The sequence below is a fragment of the Helobdella robusta genome, assembly GCF_000326865.2.
Source record: "Helobdella robusta unplaced genomic scaffold HELROscaffold_22, whole genome shotgun sequence".
Classification (NCBI taxonomy): Eukaryota; Metazoa; Annelida; class Clitellata; order Rhynchobdellida; family Glossiphoniidae; genus Helobdella; species Helobdella robusta.
In genome coordinates, this window is record NW_008704170.1 from 2,600,148 (window position 1) to 2,619,562 (window position 19,415).

Genomic DNA, 19,415 nt, shown 5'->3' on the forward strand with positions numbered 1-19,415 from the left:
GTGTGTGTGAATAATAATAATAGTAATAATAATAATAATAATAATGAACCTAAAATGCCAGGCTCCAGAAAGACCATACCACATCTGCTGACCGTGGCCGGCGAAGCCACTGCAAGGTCCTGAACTTCAAACATCATCGTCATGTTCTGTTATTATTATTATTATTTTCATCATCATCACCATCATCATCATTATTATCATCATAATCCTCATTATCACCACCACCACCACCACCACCACCATCATCATCATCACCACCATTACCATCATCATCATCATTACCATCATTACCTACTTCGGTCAGTTTGATGATCTCGCCACTGGTGAGGCATAACTTTTTGTTGTCATCCAGAACACTGTTCATGCTCTCAATCCAGACTGCATCCACAGGCCCGTCAAACATGTACCACCTGCGTACGTGTGTGTGCGTGTGTACGTGTGTGTATGTGTGCGTGTGCGTATGTGTATGCGTGTGTATGTGTATGTGTGTGTATGTGTACGTGTGTGTATATGTTTGTGTGTGTATGTGTACGTGTGTGTATATGTGTGTGTGTGTGTGTACGTGTGTGTGTGCGTATGTGCACGTGTGTGTATATCTATCTATCCATCCATCCATCAATCAATCAATCCAAGTACCTTCTATCGTTATCAGTGGCGGCGACTCCGTTCCTCATCAGGGTGCTTATTATGCCGTCAGTCCTTCGCAATAATAATAATAATAATAAATAAATAATGAATAATAATAAGTGATAATAATAAATAGTAATAATAATAATAATAATAATGATAATAAATGATAATAATAATAATAATAATAAATAATTATAATAATAATGATAATAACGATAATAATAATAATAATAGTGATAATAATAATGATAAATAATAATAATAGTTATAATAAGAACACTCACCACTCGTGCGTGTTGAGATTGAACTCACCGTACAACTGCCCCATGTTTATAGACTTGGGATTCACCACGTAAACGTGGGTGGCCTGAAAGGGTGATCCGGACGGTGACGTCATACCTTTCAGTTGCGTCTGCGCTTCTTGTAGAATTTCGTAGCACTGCGTTGGTGGCGTTTGCGTCATTACTACCATCGTCGTCGTCGTCATCAAAGATGTCAGGATCATTTCATCTCCAGCAAAGATATCAAGATCATTTCATCTCCAGCAAAGATATCAAGATCATTTCATCTCTACCATTACAGTCGTCGTCGTCATTATCAACATCCTCATCAACAGATGCAGCAGCAGCAGCAATAGCATCATCATCTTCATCATCTTCATCATCACCACCATCATCGCCGCCACCACCACTGCCAGGATCATCATCATCATCATCATAAAGACCACCTTAGTTTTTCCAGATCCAGTAGGTCCGACTAACATCAAGCCGTGCCTGACGATCGTCGTCTCGTACAACTGGATGCACTTGTTTACGAAGCCTGTACGATGGAATGAATGAATGAATGAGTGGATGAATGAGTGAGTGAATGATTAAATGATTGAATGAGTGAGGAATGAGTGAGTGAATGATTGAATGATTAAATGAGTGAGGAATGAGTGAGTGAATGAGTGAGTGAATGATTGAATGAGTGAGGAATGAGTGAGTGAATGATTGAATGAGTGAGGAATGAGTGAGTGAATGAGTGAGTGAATGATTGAATGAGTGAGTGAATGATTGAATGAGTGAGTGAATGATTGAATGAGTGAGTGAATGAATGGATAAATAAACGAGTAAATGACGCCATTCATCGCCACCATCATCATCATCATCATCATCGTCGTCGTCATCATCATCATCATCTGAGTGAATGAGAAAAGTTACTATTACAGTCATCATCATCATTAATCATGTGCGAGTAGCTGAACGAGTGAGATAAATGAATGAAATAATAATAATAATAATTATTAATAATAATAAATAATAATAATAATTAATAATAATAATTAATAATAATTATAATAATAATAATCATCATCAATATAATAACCGTTAACAGGTTCAAGACCCTTCTTAACACAGACTTCGTTCAGTCGTTCGAGAAATACCCCGTATTCAATAGGCTGCTCTCTTGAAAATATTATCATTATCATTATTATTATTATCATTATTATTATTATTATTTCATAACTATCTAATCATCGCTGTACTTCTTATTTTTTTTAAATGAAGGGCTGACTATGATGATTATGATTTTTCTTTAATCATGACTATGTCTCTATTAATTAATTAATTAATTATTGATTTTACGCATTTGATGGAAGATAAATTCCCATTATTATTATTATTATTATTATTATTATCATTATTATTATTATTATTATTATTATTATTATTATTATTATTATTATTATTATTATTATTATGTTATTATCATCATCTTCATCATCTTCGTCGTCATCATCACCGTTGTCATCCTTACTCGATGCTAGGGAAGAGATCGGACACGATGCTCTTGAAGAGGGTGAGGTCTTCCAGGAGAAACTTGGGATTGTTGACGTCACGGATGGCGCGCAGCGCTATGAGATCCTGATAACGATGATGATTGTGGTGATGATGTTGATGATGAGGTGGTGGTGATGATGATGAGGTGGTGATGATGACGATGAAATGGTGATGATGATTCTGATGGTCGTCGTTATGTGGTGATGATGATGGTGATGATGATTATGGTGATGAATGAATGAATGAACTGTTGCAAGCGAATAAAGCTTTCTAAGTGTACGTACATCTGCAACCGTGATCACATTCGTCATCATCATCTTTCATCATCATCATAAACATCACAGACGTCATCATCATCATCATTGTCGTCGTCACCATCATTACAATCATAACCATCACTACCTCGTTCATATCTGGATTTTGCCTTTTAAGGTTTCCAGCCGCAGAGATGACCGACTTGACGGCTCTCATGCCGAAGTCGTAGTGGTCCTACGCAAAACATTTAAAAAGATATTTATTTATTTATTGATTCGTTTATTTCTACTTTCTTTCATTCGTTTACTCTTTCTTTTTTTTGTCGTTTGTTCGCTCGTTCATTCATTCATTTTTCTAATCATTTGTTCCATCCAGCTATCTTCTTTCTTTAAATCATCCATCCATCCATTCATTGATCGGTACGACAGAATTTACACAAAATCACTCACTCCTTCATTTATTCTTTCTACAAATTTTCTTTCACTCACTCAAACTTAGACAGACGGACAAACAGACAGACAGACATACAAACAGACAGACAGACATACAAACAGACAGACAAACATACAAACCGACAGACAGACACACACACAGAAACCTGAGACGACAGTTGTTCAGAAGACAGCTTAAACGTTATAACAATCTTCTTAGCTAAACTCTTGGCCGCGGAAAATCCGTACGAGAAGAGAGATATTTCGGCAATTAGGGCATAATCCGGAACCATCATGGCGACCGGTCGGAAGAGGGCTTTCAGGTTATCCGGAAGTTCAGTCCTTCCGGCATATCCAGGATTCATCGTGATGAAAATTGCGCACGATGCCCGCAGACTTATCTCCACTCCCTCAAACATAAAGTAGTCTAACTGTATGTGTGCGTGTGTGCGTGTATGTGAGTGTGCGTGTATTTTTTAATTTTTATCTGTGTATGTATGTATTTGTTTATCTGTGTATGTATGTATTTGTTTATCTGTGTATGTGTATGTATGTATTTGTTTATCTGTGTATGTGAATGGGTGTTTGTTTTTGCGTATGCATGTGAGTGTGTGTGTGTATACATATGTGAGTACTTCTATTGGAATATGTATATTGTGAATCTATCATGATACATGGATACGCGTGTGGAGACTCAATTTATCAGGCGGATTATTTTCTGAGTGAAAAAAAAGTGAAAATGTGACAAATTAAAGGAACGAGTGAGTGAGTTAATAAATGAATAAAAGCTTAAATGAATGAATGAATGAATGAATGATTGAATGAATGATTGAATGAATGAATGAATGAATGAATGAATGAATGAATGATTGAATGAATGAATGATTGAATGAATGATTGAATGAATGATTGAATGAATGATTGAATGAATGAATGATTGAATGAATGATTGAATGAATGATTGAATGAATGATTGAATGAATGATTGAATGAGTAAATGTCAATAAAAGACAGAAAACACACGTGAGTCGCGTTAAAATATAAAAAGTGAGAAACACACTTTTATGTATATCTACATTATTTTACCACGGCCATTTTATCAGGCGATGATGAAGAAAATGATGTTGATGATGATGATGATGGTGGTGATGATGACGACGACGATGATGATGAGTATGGCGTTAACGCCTTCAGACCGTCTAAAATAACTCTGACGTAATTTTGAATGAGTGAAGATGATGACGACGATGATGAATCTAAACTTTCAAGACAGACCCAAAATCCATTTCTTCATATTTGAAGTGCATTAATTCGGTAAAGGCTTGTTATGGGTGCATACATACGTACATACAAATACATACCCACACACCCACACACACACGCACACACAAACAAACACACATACAAACGCACACACACAAACAAACACACACACACACGTACACACGCACACGTGTGTGTGTGTAAACGAAAAAAAAGTCAACGAAGTCAACAAAAATTGCAACTATAACAATCACGAATAAATAAAACAACTCACATACACACTTATAACTCATTGGCTAACTAATTAAAATTATAGAAAAACAAAGGAAAAACCAACTAACTAACAATAATAACAAATAAGAATAATAAATAATAAGAATAATAATTAATAATAATAATAATTAATAATAATAATAATAATAATATTATTAATAATAATAATAACCTTTTGTTGCTGTGCAGTTTGTATTGTTGTTATTTGCTGAGCAACAACGGATAGAACCTCAACGTCAATTCTATTGAATTCGTCGAAGCAGGCCCAAGCTCCAGAACTTAATAATAATAATAAAATAATAATAATAATACAGCTGCTAGAAACGCAGCTTCTTTTACTACTGCTACTATTACTCTAAAACACAACTACTACTACTGCTACCGCTGGTACTACTACTACTACTACTAATAATACTAATACTACCATACTACTGCTACTATTACTACTACTACTACTACTACTATTATAAATAATACTTCTATAAATAATGATAATAATTTCAAACGAAAATCATAGAAAATAAAATATGAAGCGTCTAAAAAAATTTTTTTATAAAGGATGAACGAATGAACAACCAAAGTTGAAATAAAATTATGAAGGTTAAACACAAATATACAAGCTAACAAAACAAAGTTAACTAATACATACATACATACATACATCCATACATAAATACATACATACATACATACATACATACATACATACATACATACATACATACATACATACATGTATATATAAAACAAACAAACAAATATACTTAACATACAAACATACAAATAAAAAAAACATACAGACATACAAATACAGGCGTACAAATAATATACAAAACGAAACAACGTCTGTCTTTGTAAAACCGAAACGAATTTATCATCAACACGTAGCATCTTCGTCGTCATCACCACCATCTTCATCATCATCTTCCTCACTATCATCATCATTATCGTCATCATCGTAAAAAAATGTACCTGGCTAAGCCCTTGAAAAACTTGCCCATAGCCATAAAATCTAATTGGTCAGAGCAGTTGAAGACTACGCATTGGATGGCCATTGCTTTAGCTAAGTCCTATTCACGTATGTGTGTGTGTGTGCATGTGTGTGTGTGCATGTGTGTGTATGAATGGGAATTCCTAATTTTTTATAAATAACTATAGGTTCTTTTCACTTAACCTTGGTAGTTTCAGTTTTGCCCGTGCCAGCCGGCCCAGCCGGAGCGCCCCCAAATCTAAAAATAGAAATGATGACGATGATGATGATGGCGATAATAATGATGATGGCGATGATGATGATAATGAATCACTAACTTGAGATGTAGGGCGCCGGTTAAGGTCAGATAGCATCGGTCTGTCAAAGGGGTGATCACTAATCTTCCTGGAGTTTTTAAATGTCAAGGTCATCCTCATCTTTTTAATGTCAAGGTCATTCTCATCTTTTAAATGTCAAGGTCATCACCATTTTCATCATCTTCATCATCATCATCATCATTGTTTTTACAGCATCGTCGTCATTCCTCTTTCAATTCGACACCATCATCACAGCAGTATTTACTATCGTTGTTGTCATCATCTTCATCGTCATAACAATCATAATATAAATACGAAATACAAATATAATAATAATAATATTATTATTATTATGTCATATTAATAATAATATTATTATTATGTCATAATATAATATAATATAATTTTATATTTATGTGTAACTGACCAGAGTTGCCGAGGTACTCAAAACCGTAAGGGAACTCAGCGTTGACGGCACGAATGAAGAAATCATCATTCATCCAATAATATCTTTCGTGCGAGAGGAAAATTAATGATACCATTCATCCATCCATCCATCCATCCATCCATCCATCCATCCATCCATCCATCCATCCATCCATCCATCCATCCATCCATCCATCCATCCATCCATCCATCCATCCATCCATCCATCCATTCAAACCTCAGCTGACTAATCCACTCAAAGTCATTGACGTTTTTTACAAGTTGATCTGCCATGTTCGAGACGACGTCCCTGGCATGCACCTCAATGACAATGAGGGCCGAAAGGATCTCCCGCGACATTTTCGTCAGTATCCCAAAGCTTACAAGCCTCCTCAAGCCGTCCAACTATAATTATTATTACTATAATAATTATAATAACTATAATAATTATTTTTTTAATTACTATAATTATTATTATTACTATAGTTCTTATTATTAATATAAGTTTGTTTTCGAGAATCTGATTTATTTACCTAAAATAGAAATTCAAGGAATACTTAAGCATAGATAATTATATGAAATATAATTTACATCACCCCCCTTCTTCAAATCACTTTTTTATGGTACGTAAAGTGACAATTTAATGATGCAAAAAAAAGTTTGATTCTTTCTTCTTCTTTCCAACTCTTATTTTGTCCATTTCACTTCGATTGAGTTTACTCCAATTCTGGACATAGACCCGACTTTAGATTCGTATTCTTGACGATTTTTGTCAACTCTCTTCAGGTTTATTTCAATTTTCATCATTTCTGCTTTGTCATCAGATTGGTGGTCATGTATCATGTATATTAATTTCTCTTTTTGACGAGTAAAAATTCTTGTTTCTACATTCATTTGATGTTTTCAAGATTCATTTTCAAATCCAATCAGTATAGGTTTTGCTTTTTGTTAAGTTTCTCTAAAATAAATATCTTTTCAACCTCTTGCAGTTTACCATTATCATTTAGATTTAGCTTAGTTTCTAATTCTTTAATTTTTTCATTTAGAAAATTCATCTCATTCTAATCTATCTCCATTTTTATAATCATTAATTTTTTCTTCCGATGGAATATTAAAAATTTGTCATCATCGTCATCCTCCCTATAAACATCATCATCGCCATAACCTGTGCCAAAAGTTTCTCAAGGTAGGAGTTGAGAGTTCCACTGCTGATGGCTTCAGTGACCTGAGCTGACCAGTATGCTTGTGCCCCGGCTATCACCAGCTGCCCCGGCCACTTCAGCACCCACTCGTCACGTGGTGTCTACTCGTTTGTAGTCGTGATGATGATGACGATGATGATAATGATGTTGATGTTGGTGGTGATTATGATGGTAATAGGGATGATAATGATGATGATGGTGGTGAGGATTATGGTGGTGAGGATGGTGATGATTTTCCGATGGCAATGATGATATGAGGGTTAGTAACTCTAACGAAGCCAATAAAAAGTTTTAGCTCCCCCATTACATCATCATCATAACCTCGATATAATCATCAAGAGCATCTTTGAGAAGTTGCTTCAGTGACTTTCTCATCGCCTCCTCCAGCTTCAGCATCCAGTTCTCGACATTTCCTTCCGGTTTGAAGCACTCTTTTCTAAACGGGACTATCTCGCCGTCACCTGATATCATCTCCATGATGGACTTGTCTGGTCCAAACGTCACCTGGATTATCAGGGCGATGGTGTCGATACACACACGCACACACACGCACACACACACGCGCACACACACGCGCACACACACACACACGTACATACTTTAGAAATATTCTCGAAGCATTTTTTCAGATGCGGTTGAACGGCCATCGGGTCTGTCGTCTGAGACAGAATCTCTAACAACTCATCGTCGGAAAGAAAGTAAAACCTGCCAAAACGAACATCACAATCACCACCACCCCACCGCCATCATCACCACCACCGCTATTACCACCACGACAACTACCACCACCACATCATCATTATCATCACCACCTTGGAAACACCATCCTCTTAGTTTCCAAATAATCGCTGAGCCCCTTCTCAACTTGTTCCAGGAAGTGATGGCACTCCGTCAGGCTCATCAACAGCGAGAGGTTACCGCATATGGAGATGACCTTTTAAGAGTAAGGGGTTAAAGGTCAATTTTAAATCTCAACGTCAAAGTTGTTTTCAAGTTTAAAATTCATTCGTTTATTTTTTTATTTTTATTATTAATAATAATAGCAATGACAAAACCCTTGGGTCTTCAACGGCCATCTTGATAATCTTCCTCCAAGATCTGTCGACAGTTTGGAAGCGTTTGCTCTCCACCGGAAGCTGCCTGACGATGTCCTCCGAGCTGAAAATCGGCTCCAAGTAAAGCCACTGCTTCTGAACCGTCAGCCACATGTCTAGCACTTCCTAAGAGGAAGAATATTGTCTCTCTCTTGTTGCCATTGTAGTTTTTTTTGCAGCTGCTGTTACACATACACGCACGCAAACACGCACACACACACACACACACACACACACACACACACACACACACACACACACACACACATAGACAGACATGCTTGATAGTTGTGGCTGATCAGCTGCGGTAGGTTCAATCCCTATCGAGCAATATAATACTAATTGCTAACTGTTGTTCAATTGTTAAAGTGCCAAAATCTATTCATCATTCGGCCTAGTTCGTCAATTAATTACCGAAATTGATTCATTATTTGGTTTAATTAATTAATTTGTCGATTAATTAATTGGTACAGTTGTTGGTGTTGTGTTCGATTCCTGACCTTTGTCAATACTGTTGTTCTATCAACAATCTATTAATGATTGTTCAAAAATAATTCTCATTTCGACTCGTTTCAATTAATTTTGACAAATTTCAACTTGAATTCAAGCGAATTTCAAGCTAATTTTTCACGATGAATTTTTCCCCACGATAAATTTTCCGAACACCCAAACAAACATTCTCTCATACACACAAACACTCACATACATAGGCACGCGCACCGACAGACAGACAGACAGCCAGGCAGACAGACAGAGAGACAACCAGACAGACACATACTTGACAAGTAGTCAGTCTAGACTCCCACTTCTGAATTCGTTCTTCAAAGGTCTGCTTAAATTGACTGAAAGACAGACTCTGAGTGGTGGAAATGTGGTCGTCCAACATTTGGCTGATGTCGTCCGATATCTTTCGGATGGAAAAAATCATAACAACAATAATAATAATAATAAATAATAATAATAATACCTTAATGATGAATGTCCCGGTCTGTTTGTATGACAGGATCTCGAAATTAACGTTCTCCCAATCGCTAGACATCTTGTCCAGTATCTAGGACGCAGTTATTATTATTGTTGTTATTATTATTGTTGTTATTATTGTTGTTATTATTATTGTTGTTTTTGTTGTTGTTGTTGTTTTTATTATTTATTGTTATTTTCGTCACGCACGCGAATTAAATTCATACTGAAACGCTGACGCACTGCAAACAAACTGTTGTAAAAAAAACTTACATAGGAAAAGGCGGAAGACAAACATTCAGTCAAAGAGAAAGAGAGAGATAAAAAAGAGAGAGAAACTGAAAAAGAGAGGAACTGATAAAGAGACAGATTGAGAAAGAAAAAGAGACTAAGAAACACATTATACACACAACAGAAAAAAAAGAGAAAGAAAGAGAGAGAAAAGATAAAGAAAGTAAGAAAGAAAGAAAGACAGACAGACAGACAGACAGACAGAGAGTTACTTTTTCAATGCTGTACTCCTTGCTAGCGATCTCGGCAACCTTCTCAATGGCCTCAACGTGGTCTTGAAGTTTCATGTCCAGGCACTTGGCAAAGGTTATATCCGACTTGGTGTTCAAAGTGAAACCGAGTTCGTCTGTCAACTGTTCGTGATGATGACGATGACGACGATGATGATGACGACGAGGACAATGATGATGCCGATGATGTAATAATGATGATGAGGAGGGTAGTGATGATAATGATGGTGGGTGATACGAATTTGGGATTTTTTTTATTCGCTTTTGTTTTATCATTCATTTATTTATTCAATTAATCAATCAATTAGTCATCTATTCAATCAATCAACCAATCAGCCAACTAACCAACCAACCAATCAATAAACTAACCAGCCAACCAACCAGCCAACCAATCAGCCAGCCAACCAACCGACTGACCAACTCCCAGTGCCTCTGTTTCATCCCAGGGTTTCTCAGTCCTTGTATGAGGGCAACGTGGGGTCTGAAGTTCTCGATCATCTCCTTCATCGCCGATGCTACAGTTTCAATTCCTAGTCGGTTAGTTGATCGGTCAGTTGATGGGTTGGTTGGATGAATGATTGAGTAAATAAATGAATGGATGAATGAATGAATTATTGATTGAATAATAAACTAGGAAATGAATGAATGAATTATTGATTGAGATGATAAACTAGCAAATTATGTGAATAATGCTTTGTAATTTGGCATTTTTACAGTGTAAAAACCAACCAACCAGCCAGTTAATCAACCAATCAACCAGCCAACCAATCAACCAACTAACCAATTAACCAACCAATTAACCAACTAATCAACCAGCCAACCAACCGGGAACATCTGAAAACATTCTATAGCACTTGTGCATGATCTTGTAAGAGTCATTGACGTTTTTCTCAATGAAATCCGGATCTAGAGATTGTAACGGATCGTTCATCCAGCTATCGTACCATCTCAACCAATCAGAAGTCGTCACCCAGAGCAGCCGATACTGTTCGAAATCCTTTATAAGGCTGTTAACTTTCTCGTACTGTTGAATCGAGTTGAATTGAATTGAATTAATTTAAATAAAATCAATTTAAATTAATTTAAATTAAATTAATTTAAGTTCTATTTAAATTAATTTAAATTAAATTAAATTAATTTAAGTTGAACTAATTTAAATTAATTTAAATTTAATTAATTTAAGTTAAATTAGCGACGAAATCACTAATTATTGAAGGGGAGAAATATTTAGAGAATGACCGATGTGATTGGCATGTTGAATAGTTTTTCTCTGCTGTTGTATTTGGCTGAGTCCGCTTGGGCCTCCTTCAACTCCTTGTACAGCCTTCTGCACTGATTTGCATATTCATGAGCCTTGCCTATGTCCACCAGGCCCGGTATGTTGGCCACGTGCATCTAATTAATATTCATGAGTGGTGGTGATGGGGGGAGGAGTTGGCGTTTTGAATGATTAAGAGATTAGTTAATGATTAGTTAATATTCGTGAAGGGGTGATGTTGAAAATATTGAAAATATATCGAGGAAACACTGATTTTATAGTAAAAAGAGAAACAAAGCAATTAATTAATTAATTAATTAATTCATTCATTCATTCATTCATTCATTTATCCATCCATCCATTTAGACATTCATCTCGTCAATCAATCATTCGCCAGGCAACCAGCCACCCAACCAACTGACCGACAGAAGGTCGATGCGATCGCTGAAGTGAATCTGATCTGCCACCTGCAACTTCTTGTACTTTTCCTCGTCGTCGCTCAGTGATTGAAGGGCGTACTCTATCTGCAAGTTGATCTTGTGCGGCCAGCCAACCGTATTCCACCTTCAGTGCAATGGCGGTTTGTGATTGGTCGTTAAAAATTCTATCGGCTTGTGATTGGTTGATGGCGATGTAATAATCAACGAAGGTGTCATCAATTAACAAATTAATTAATTAGATATCATTAATTAGATATAATTAATTAATTAATTAGATATAATTAATTAATTAATTGATTAATTGGCAATCAAAAAAAATTAAAAACAAACTTGATGGCAAAATCTTCATTGGATAAGTTGTAATTAAAGCCTTCAATTAAATCGTAATCTTCCATTGCTTTGCTGGCCACACCCTTATTATTATTATTATTATCATTATTATTATTTATATTAATATTATTAGTTGTAATTTTAATAATAGTCGCTGTAGTAGCAATAGAAGCTGCGGCAGCAGCAGTTTTAGTAGTAGTAGTAGCAGCAGCAGCAGCAGCAGCAGCAGTAGTAGTAATAGTAGTTATAGTAGAAGTAGTAGTAGTATACTTATCATCACCATGTATTCCTCTAGTTTCATGGGAATGGTCCGTATCCAATCTCTTTTCTCAACCACTTCCTCAATGCAGTTCGGCCTCTCGAACAGTTTCCTACTTATCATTTTGTACTCTTCACAGGCCTGTGTTTGTTTGTGTGTGTGTTTGTTTGTGTATGTGTTTGTGTGCGTGTGTGTGTGCTTACGTGTGTGCGTGCGTGTGTGTGTGAGTAAATGAGTATGTATGTTTGAAACGTCACGAAAGAATTATAGTGATTACACTGGACGTGCCATCCATGGAAATTATACACCCACGCACAGACACACACACACACACACACACACACACAGACACACACACACACACAGACACACACACACACACACACACACACAGACACACACACACACACACGTACGTCTTCGGCTTGTTTCCGCAGCATCTTGGCCAGTAGATCAAGGACCGCTTGGCTTATTAATTTCACCTTTTTGACGATCCTCTGTCGCAGATTATCTACACTCAAGTGGAACATACCTGAATATTTTATCATTATTATTATTTATAATTATTAATATTATTTGTTAATAATAAATAATAATAAAAAATAATAATAATTATAATAATAATGGTAATGGTAAAGTGACCTATTACGATTGAGTTCGGCAGGCGCGCTTTGATAATGTCTTGCATCTCTTCATACATCTCGATCTTATTTTTCAACTCCAGAGGCGGTGTGCCTTTGTTCTCTAGCTCTCTGGGAATGAATGAATGAATGAATGAAGGAATGGGTGAGTAAGTGAGTGAATGAATGAGTGAATGAATGACAGATTGAAAAAATCAATGTGTTATAAGCGATTGAATTGACTACTGAACTTACAAAATAATGAAATAACAAAAAAATGAACGAACGAACGAATGAACGAACGAACAAACAAACAAACAAACGAATGAATGAATGAAAGAACGAACGAACCAACAAACGAACGAACGAATGAATGAATAAATGAATGAATGAATAAAAGAAGGAAATACTTGAGAAATGCATTTGCATCCAGCTGAATGATAGGAATGTACTGTTCGTATTGAGTAGCATAGGAGTTCATCGGGATCAACGATTTCATCACAACTACAGTCAATATCTGAGATGAATGAATGAATGAATGGATGAATGAATGAATGAATGAATGAACGAATGAATGAACGAACGAATGAAACAATCAAAACAAACCTTTCGAAGTTCCTCAATGGCGGGCTCATACATCCCAACGGCCTCTAGGTACGTTGAATCAGGGAATAAAATATCCTCCAAGACCAACTACAACAACAATAATAATAACAATTATTATTATAATTATATTTATAATTATTATAATAATAATAAATATATAATTATGGTAATAATAACATGACCTTTTCTAGCTGCGGTATATTTTGAACAGACTGGATGCCTTTGTTGAAGAGGTTCACGAATACCATCGGGATCTATTGGTGATGACAACGAAGACAACGACGATGGCATAAATTATGATAATGAGATGGGGGTGATGAAATAAATTATGATAATGAGATGGTGATGATGAATAAAATTATGACGATGAGATGGTGATGAGGAAATAAATTATGATAATGAGATGGAGATGATGACGACGACGAAGATGACGGTGGGTACGATTTGATTACGATGACGGTGAGGATGACATAAATTATGATAATGAGACGGTGATGATGATGACGACGACGATGACGTCACCTGATTGATTGGATAGGAGAAGACGACTTCGTTGTTTTCGATTCCGATCTCTAAATTTATTAGCGGATTCCGCTTCGGTCTGATAAAAAATAGGGTAAATATATTTGAGAAATTTTTTTCATTCCTCCATTCATTCATTCATTCATTCATCCATTCATTCATCAATTCATTCATTCATTCATCCATTCATTCATTCATTCATTCCTCCATTCATTCATTCATTCATTCATTCATCCATTCATTCATTCATTCCTCCATTCATTCATTCATTTATTCATTCATTCATTCATTCATTCATTCATTCATTCATTCATTCATTCATCCATTCACTTAAATCATTTTACTGCTTACTAAAATGACCACTCAGGTGCATTGTTGAATAACAGGAGTCCATTCTTTCATTCATTCATCATTCAATAATTCATTCATTCATTTACTCAATTAAACTTCTTGGTGTTATTATTTCGAAAAATTTATCGTGGTTTGAATATATTCAATATATTTTCAAAAGAAATTCTGTTTCATAAATTCTGTTATTTCTCCTTCAGTACCTTTATGGGACTCGTTACCAAGAGAAGGGACAAATTTGCCTTCGCCTAGTTTTTTCAATAAATTTGTCTATAAGTTAATTTTGAACTATCATTTTCAATTTTTTACTATTTAACAATTGCAGTTTATGTTTTTTATTGAGTTTTTATGATTCGTTTTGTTCAATCTGCGATTCGTCACGTTAATTACATCAAGTTTTCCATTCGTTCATGCATTATCTTGATAGTGTGGCCCAACAAGTTAAAACTTCGACTCTCCCCGCTAATTTATTTTACTGAATAAAAGATGTTTTTTTCTTGAATTGAATTGATTGATTTATGCAGGCATCAATTCATTCAAACACTGACTTGAACGGGCTGGTCAGCAGGTCACCTTCCCATCTGAAGTCCTCGCTGAGATGCATGGTTGAGTGGCAGGCATCCAGGACCATCTGCACAAAACTGGACAGTGAATCCTGGACTAAATACCTCAGAGCGTCCTGATGACGATGATGACGGCGGTGATGATGATGATGAGGATGGTAATGATGATGATGAAGAGAAGGAGGAGGATGAGGGTGATGGCGATCATGGTGGCTATGATTAAAAATATTCAACACCAACATCATCGTCATCATCATCCTCATCAGCAACAGCGGCCGGCAACAAGATCATCACCACCATCATCATCACCATCTTCAAAATGTGATGACATCATCATATAATCATCATCATCATCATCGTCGTCGTCGTCGTCACCATCAGCACCACTGTCATCGGTGTCACTACCTGCATGTAGAACTTAATCACGTCCATGAACCTCTTCATCTTCGATATCTGGTACACGGTCCAGTTCTTCTCGTACAAATTGAACCAACCTTTGCCTAGAAATAACAATAATAATAATAACGATGGTGACAATTATGATGATAACGATGAGGAGGAGGAGGAGGAGGAGGAGGAGGAGGAGGAGGAGGAGGAGGAGGAGGAGGAGGAGGAGGAGGAGGAGAGAAATGATGATGACGTCATCACTTCACTAATGATGACACGTCATGAACTGACCTAGATCTCTCAGTGAAGTCCTGATGGCTACTCTCAATGTTGCTATCCAACTGTCCCTCATAAACAATGAAACCTGTGTGCGTGTGTGTGCGTGAGTGAGTAAAAGAGAGAGAAAGAAAAAGAGAAAGAAAGAGAGAGAGAAAGAGAGAGAGAGAAAGAAAAAAGAAGTGCAGGTGTGAGAGAGAGTGTGCGTGTGAGAGAGGAAGAGAAAGTGTTTGTGTGTGTGTTTGTGTGTGTGTGTGCGTGTGTGTACGTGTGCGTGTGAACCTGTGCTGTGGCCTGCGATTGAATCTGCTCAAATTCTTCGACCTTCGCCGACTTCAAGGTCGTCGAGTTGAACAAGGACATGGAGGTCACCCTCTGACATTCAGTGCGCACCTAATTAACATAAATTAACATAATAGATTAGCATCGATCAGCGTAAATTAACGATTAGTTAATGCAGTTGGTTGTCACAAATTAAGTAAAATATAAATTAAATTGTCGTTTTTAAAGAGTCGTATTAGGTAATAACAACAATAAGCAAACAACGAAAAACAGTAAAAATAAAAATAATAACAATAAAAATAATAATGATAATAATAATAATAATGATAATAATAATAATAATGATAATAAATCTACTTTGGTGATAGCCTGACTGATCTCCGGCTTAATGAGCAGAGTGTGGAAGACGAAGGATTTGAAGTACTGCTCAAAGGGATACGACGGAATATCCGATATACATCCTGAATACGATATCATCGTCGTCGTCATCATCATCGTCGTCGTCGTCATCATCACTATAGTTATCTAATAAACGAAAGAATGAATGGACGAACGAATGAAATGAATGAATGAAGGAGGAAGCCCTCAAAAGAATGAAATTTTATAAATAGAAATTTTGTAAATAAACGAACGAATAATAAATAAATAAATAATTGACCATCCTTACCATGACCACCCTAGCACCATTCTATCATTACCATCATCATCATCATCATCATCATCATCATCATCATCATCATCATCATCACCACCACCAACCTTTAACTTTCCATTTCTCCGGAATGCAATCGGGAAGGGTGACGAATGCGAACTCGCTGGGATTGTCATAGACGATCCTGTTGAAGGCTATCTTGTTCATCGTCCTACTGAACTCCATTCTCAATTCCGTTGTCAATGTGAACAGCAATTCCTCCATAGAACTTGTGTGTGTGTGTGCGTGTGTGTGTGTGTGTGTGTTTCTGTGTGTGTGTGTGTGTGTGTGTGTGTGTGTGTGTGTACATCATTTATTCATTCATTCATTCGTTCGTTCACACTCTAAGTTCAGGGTGGTTAGTGAGGATGCGAAATTTTTCAATTGAACTGCACGTGTGTTTGTTGGTGTGCGTGTTGTTCATTCATTCCTTTATTTATTCATTCATTTCTTCACTCACTCCCTATCCTTGACATTCAATCCTTTCTTAGTTAACTCAACAATCCTCCTCACGACAGCCGGATCTATCTCTCCAACTCTGTCCAATGGCATGCAGTCTACGTACAACTCGTACCTAATTGGTTGGGTTTTTTTTATAAAATCTCAATTAACCAATCAATTATACTATTCATAACACACACACAGACACACACAGGCACACACACACATACATACACGCCCACACACACACACACACGCACACACGCACACAGACACACACGCACACATACATACACACCCACACACGCACACACAGAGTGCATGTGTCAGGCAGTGATCTCCTTGCATTCAAACCTGGTCACTGCAGCAACAGCAGCAGGAGGACCAAGTATCTTAACCATTACACCAGCCATTCAACTAACTACCTCAGCAAACTTTCTGTCTTCCTGCGACTGTTGCAAGCATCGGCCACCCTCCTTGCAAAAATTTCAGGGTCCTCTGCTCTGAACATCAGTTGGATACGTGGCACCCAGTACTGGCTGATCAGCAGAGGTTCGTTCTTAAATCCTTTGGTTTGTTTTTTGAGAAAGATGAGTGAGTGTGGAGTGAGTGAGTGAGTGTATTAAAAGATAGATAACAAAGAAAGTGTATGAATTGAAAAATTATTACAAAATCAATAAATGAGAACACAAATTAAATTACAAATAAATGAAAGAACGAACGAATTAATAAATAAGTGAAAAAAAAAATGAATGTGCGAAAGAATGACCAAAAAATAAATAAATATTTATAAAACTTAAATTATATTAACACCCCTTCTACTATACCGTTAAATACGACCACTGCTGGCAAACGAAATCTTACAATTTAAAAAATTGAACCCGAACTCAGCCCACTAACTCGTGAAGACATCCGGCCCCATGATGGTTGGCTTGCCCTCGTGGTTCAGAACCCTACCGTTGCAGTCTACCTTCTGTACCAGGTACCTTCTGGTGTATGGGTCGTAGTTTAGCATACCTACGTCCACCCATTTGTATTCTATGTATGGTGTCCTTGGATCTACTGTATAGGTTTGTTTGTTTGTGTTTTTGTATGCTTGTTTGTATATGTGAGTGTATGTTTTTTTTGAAGTGTGCGTACGTACGCATATGTTTGTCGCAGACGTGTGTTTTGTTAGCGTGATTTTGTCTCAAGATCGGGTTTCACGAAAATGAAATAAACTTTAAAACACTTTATTTATTAGTCCAAATTCAACAATTACAATACTCATTAATTAATTAATAAATTACTTAAATAATTAATTGATTGGCAAATTAATTAACCCAAGCAACCAGCATTTACAGCAGCCCAACTAACAATCTCTATGCTCATCCAAAACCGGTAACAAAGCCAACCCAGGAACCGGTTTATAAATCTCGGTATCGAATCGACCCAACGCTATCCACTCAATCGGATTCCGACAGTCGTATTCGGTGTCGTCGAAGAGTTCTAAATTTAGAAAAGCCGGAAACGGAGCTGGATCGTTCTGATCGTAGTTGAGGATTATTTTGGGTTTTTCCCCGCTCTCTTCCAATTCTTCATGCTTTGGCATCAGTAGGTTGGTGTCGATGTTTAGTCTACGCAACAAGGTCTCCAGGTCTAGCGAGGCAAATTGCTTCTTGCGTCTGTCTCAATGGAAAGTTTAAATAAAAATTTCAAAATGAATTGCTTGAAAATTAATTAATTAATTAATTAGCTATGATAAGATATAATTAGTCATTATTAAATAATAGTTAATTATTGGTTGGTTAAATGAAAGCGTTTAATTTATATCAATTACTTTAAAAAGTTGTCCAAAATGATTGTCAATCGTGGATGGAAAATTAATTAATTAAATGAGTGAGTGAGTGAATGAATGAATGAATGAATGAATGAATGAATGAATGAATGAATGAATGAATGAATGAATGAACAAACGAATGATTGAGACTATTCATTCATTTTCATTTAAACTAATTCAACCTCAATATTTCAACTTCTCTCGGACAAGATTTATACAAAACTTTATACGGCAGTTGCACCTTTGGCTCGTAAGAACTATCTAAAAAATCCTGTCACGATAATGATGATGGTGATGACGACGATGATGATAAAGAAGAGGATGAGAAGATGAGAAGATGAGGAAGAAAATGACGATGATGACGTTGATGATGACGTCATCGACAAAAAAAAATTACGCACTGTGTCC

The 19,415-nt window shown here is 36.4% G+C and overlaps 1 protein-coding gene across 1 annotated transcript in view; it reads right to left on the bottom strand.

The window, feature by feature from the left end:
- Positions 1–6,183: 6,183 nt before the first annotated feature.
- HELRODRAFT_172109 (hypothetical protein) overlaps positions 6,184–19,415 on the bottom strand; it is a gene marked incomplete at both ends in the record, with an annotated part of 13,996 nt that continues 764 nt past the window's right edge. The window contains 32 exons of the mRNA XM_009018776.1: positions 6,184–6,245; positions 6,390–6,472; positions 6,645–6,793; positions 7,554–7,691; positions 7,912–8,094; positions 8,414–8,524; positions 8,646–8,810; positions 9,463–9,591; positions 9,652–9,735; positions 10,148–10,288; positions 11,049–11,189; positions 11,405–11,560; positions 11,891–11,987; positions 12,194–12,276; positions 12,474–12,593; positions 12,935–12,984; positions 13,095–13,204; positions 13,483–13,589; positions 13,679–13,765; positions 13,861–13,932; positions 14,201–14,279; positions 15,097–15,227; positions 15,517–15,611; positions 15,790–15,862; positions 16,057–16,167; positions 16,414–16,517; positions 16,816–16,976; positions 17,208–17,321; positions 17,614–17,755; positions 18,089–18,250; positions 18,545–18,852; positions 19,190–19,278. Coding sequence (XP_009017024.1) covers positions 6,184–6,245; positions 6,390–6,472; positions 6,645–6,793; positions 7,554–7,691; positions 7,912–8,094; positions 8,414–8,524; positions 8,646–8,810; positions 9,463–9,591; positions 9,652–9,735; positions 10,148–10,288; positions 11,049–11,189; positions 11,405–11,560; positions 11,891–11,987; positions 12,194–12,276; positions 12,474–12,593; positions 12,935–12,984; positions 13,095–13,204; positions 13,483–13,589; positions 13,679–13,765; positions 13,861–13,932; positions 14,201–14,279; positions 15,097–15,227; positions 15,517–15,611; positions 15,790–15,862; positions 16,057–16,167; positions 16,414–16,517; positions 16,816–16,976; positions 17,208–17,321; positions 17,614–17,755; positions 18,089–18,250; positions 18,545–18,852; positions 19,190–19,278 — 3,837 coding nt within the window. The remainder of the gene's footprint in view (positions 6,246–6,389; positions 6,473–6,644; positions 6,794–7,553; positions 7,692–7,911; positions 8,095–8,413; positions 8,525–8,645; positions 8,811–9,462; positions 9,592–9,651; positions 9,736–10,147; positions 10,289–11,048; positions 11,190–11,404; positions 11,561–11,890; positions 11,988–12,193; positions 12,277–12,473; positions 12,594–12,934; positions 12,985–13,094; positions 13,205–13,482; positions 13,590–13,678; positions 13,766–13,860; positions 13,933–14,200; positions 14,280–15,096; positions 15,228–15,516; positions 15,612–15,789; positions 15,863–16,056; positions 16,168–16,413; positions 16,518–16,815; positions 16,977–17,207; positions 17,322–17,613; positions 17,756–18,088; positions 18,251–18,544; positions 18,853–19,189; positions 19,279–19,415) is intronic.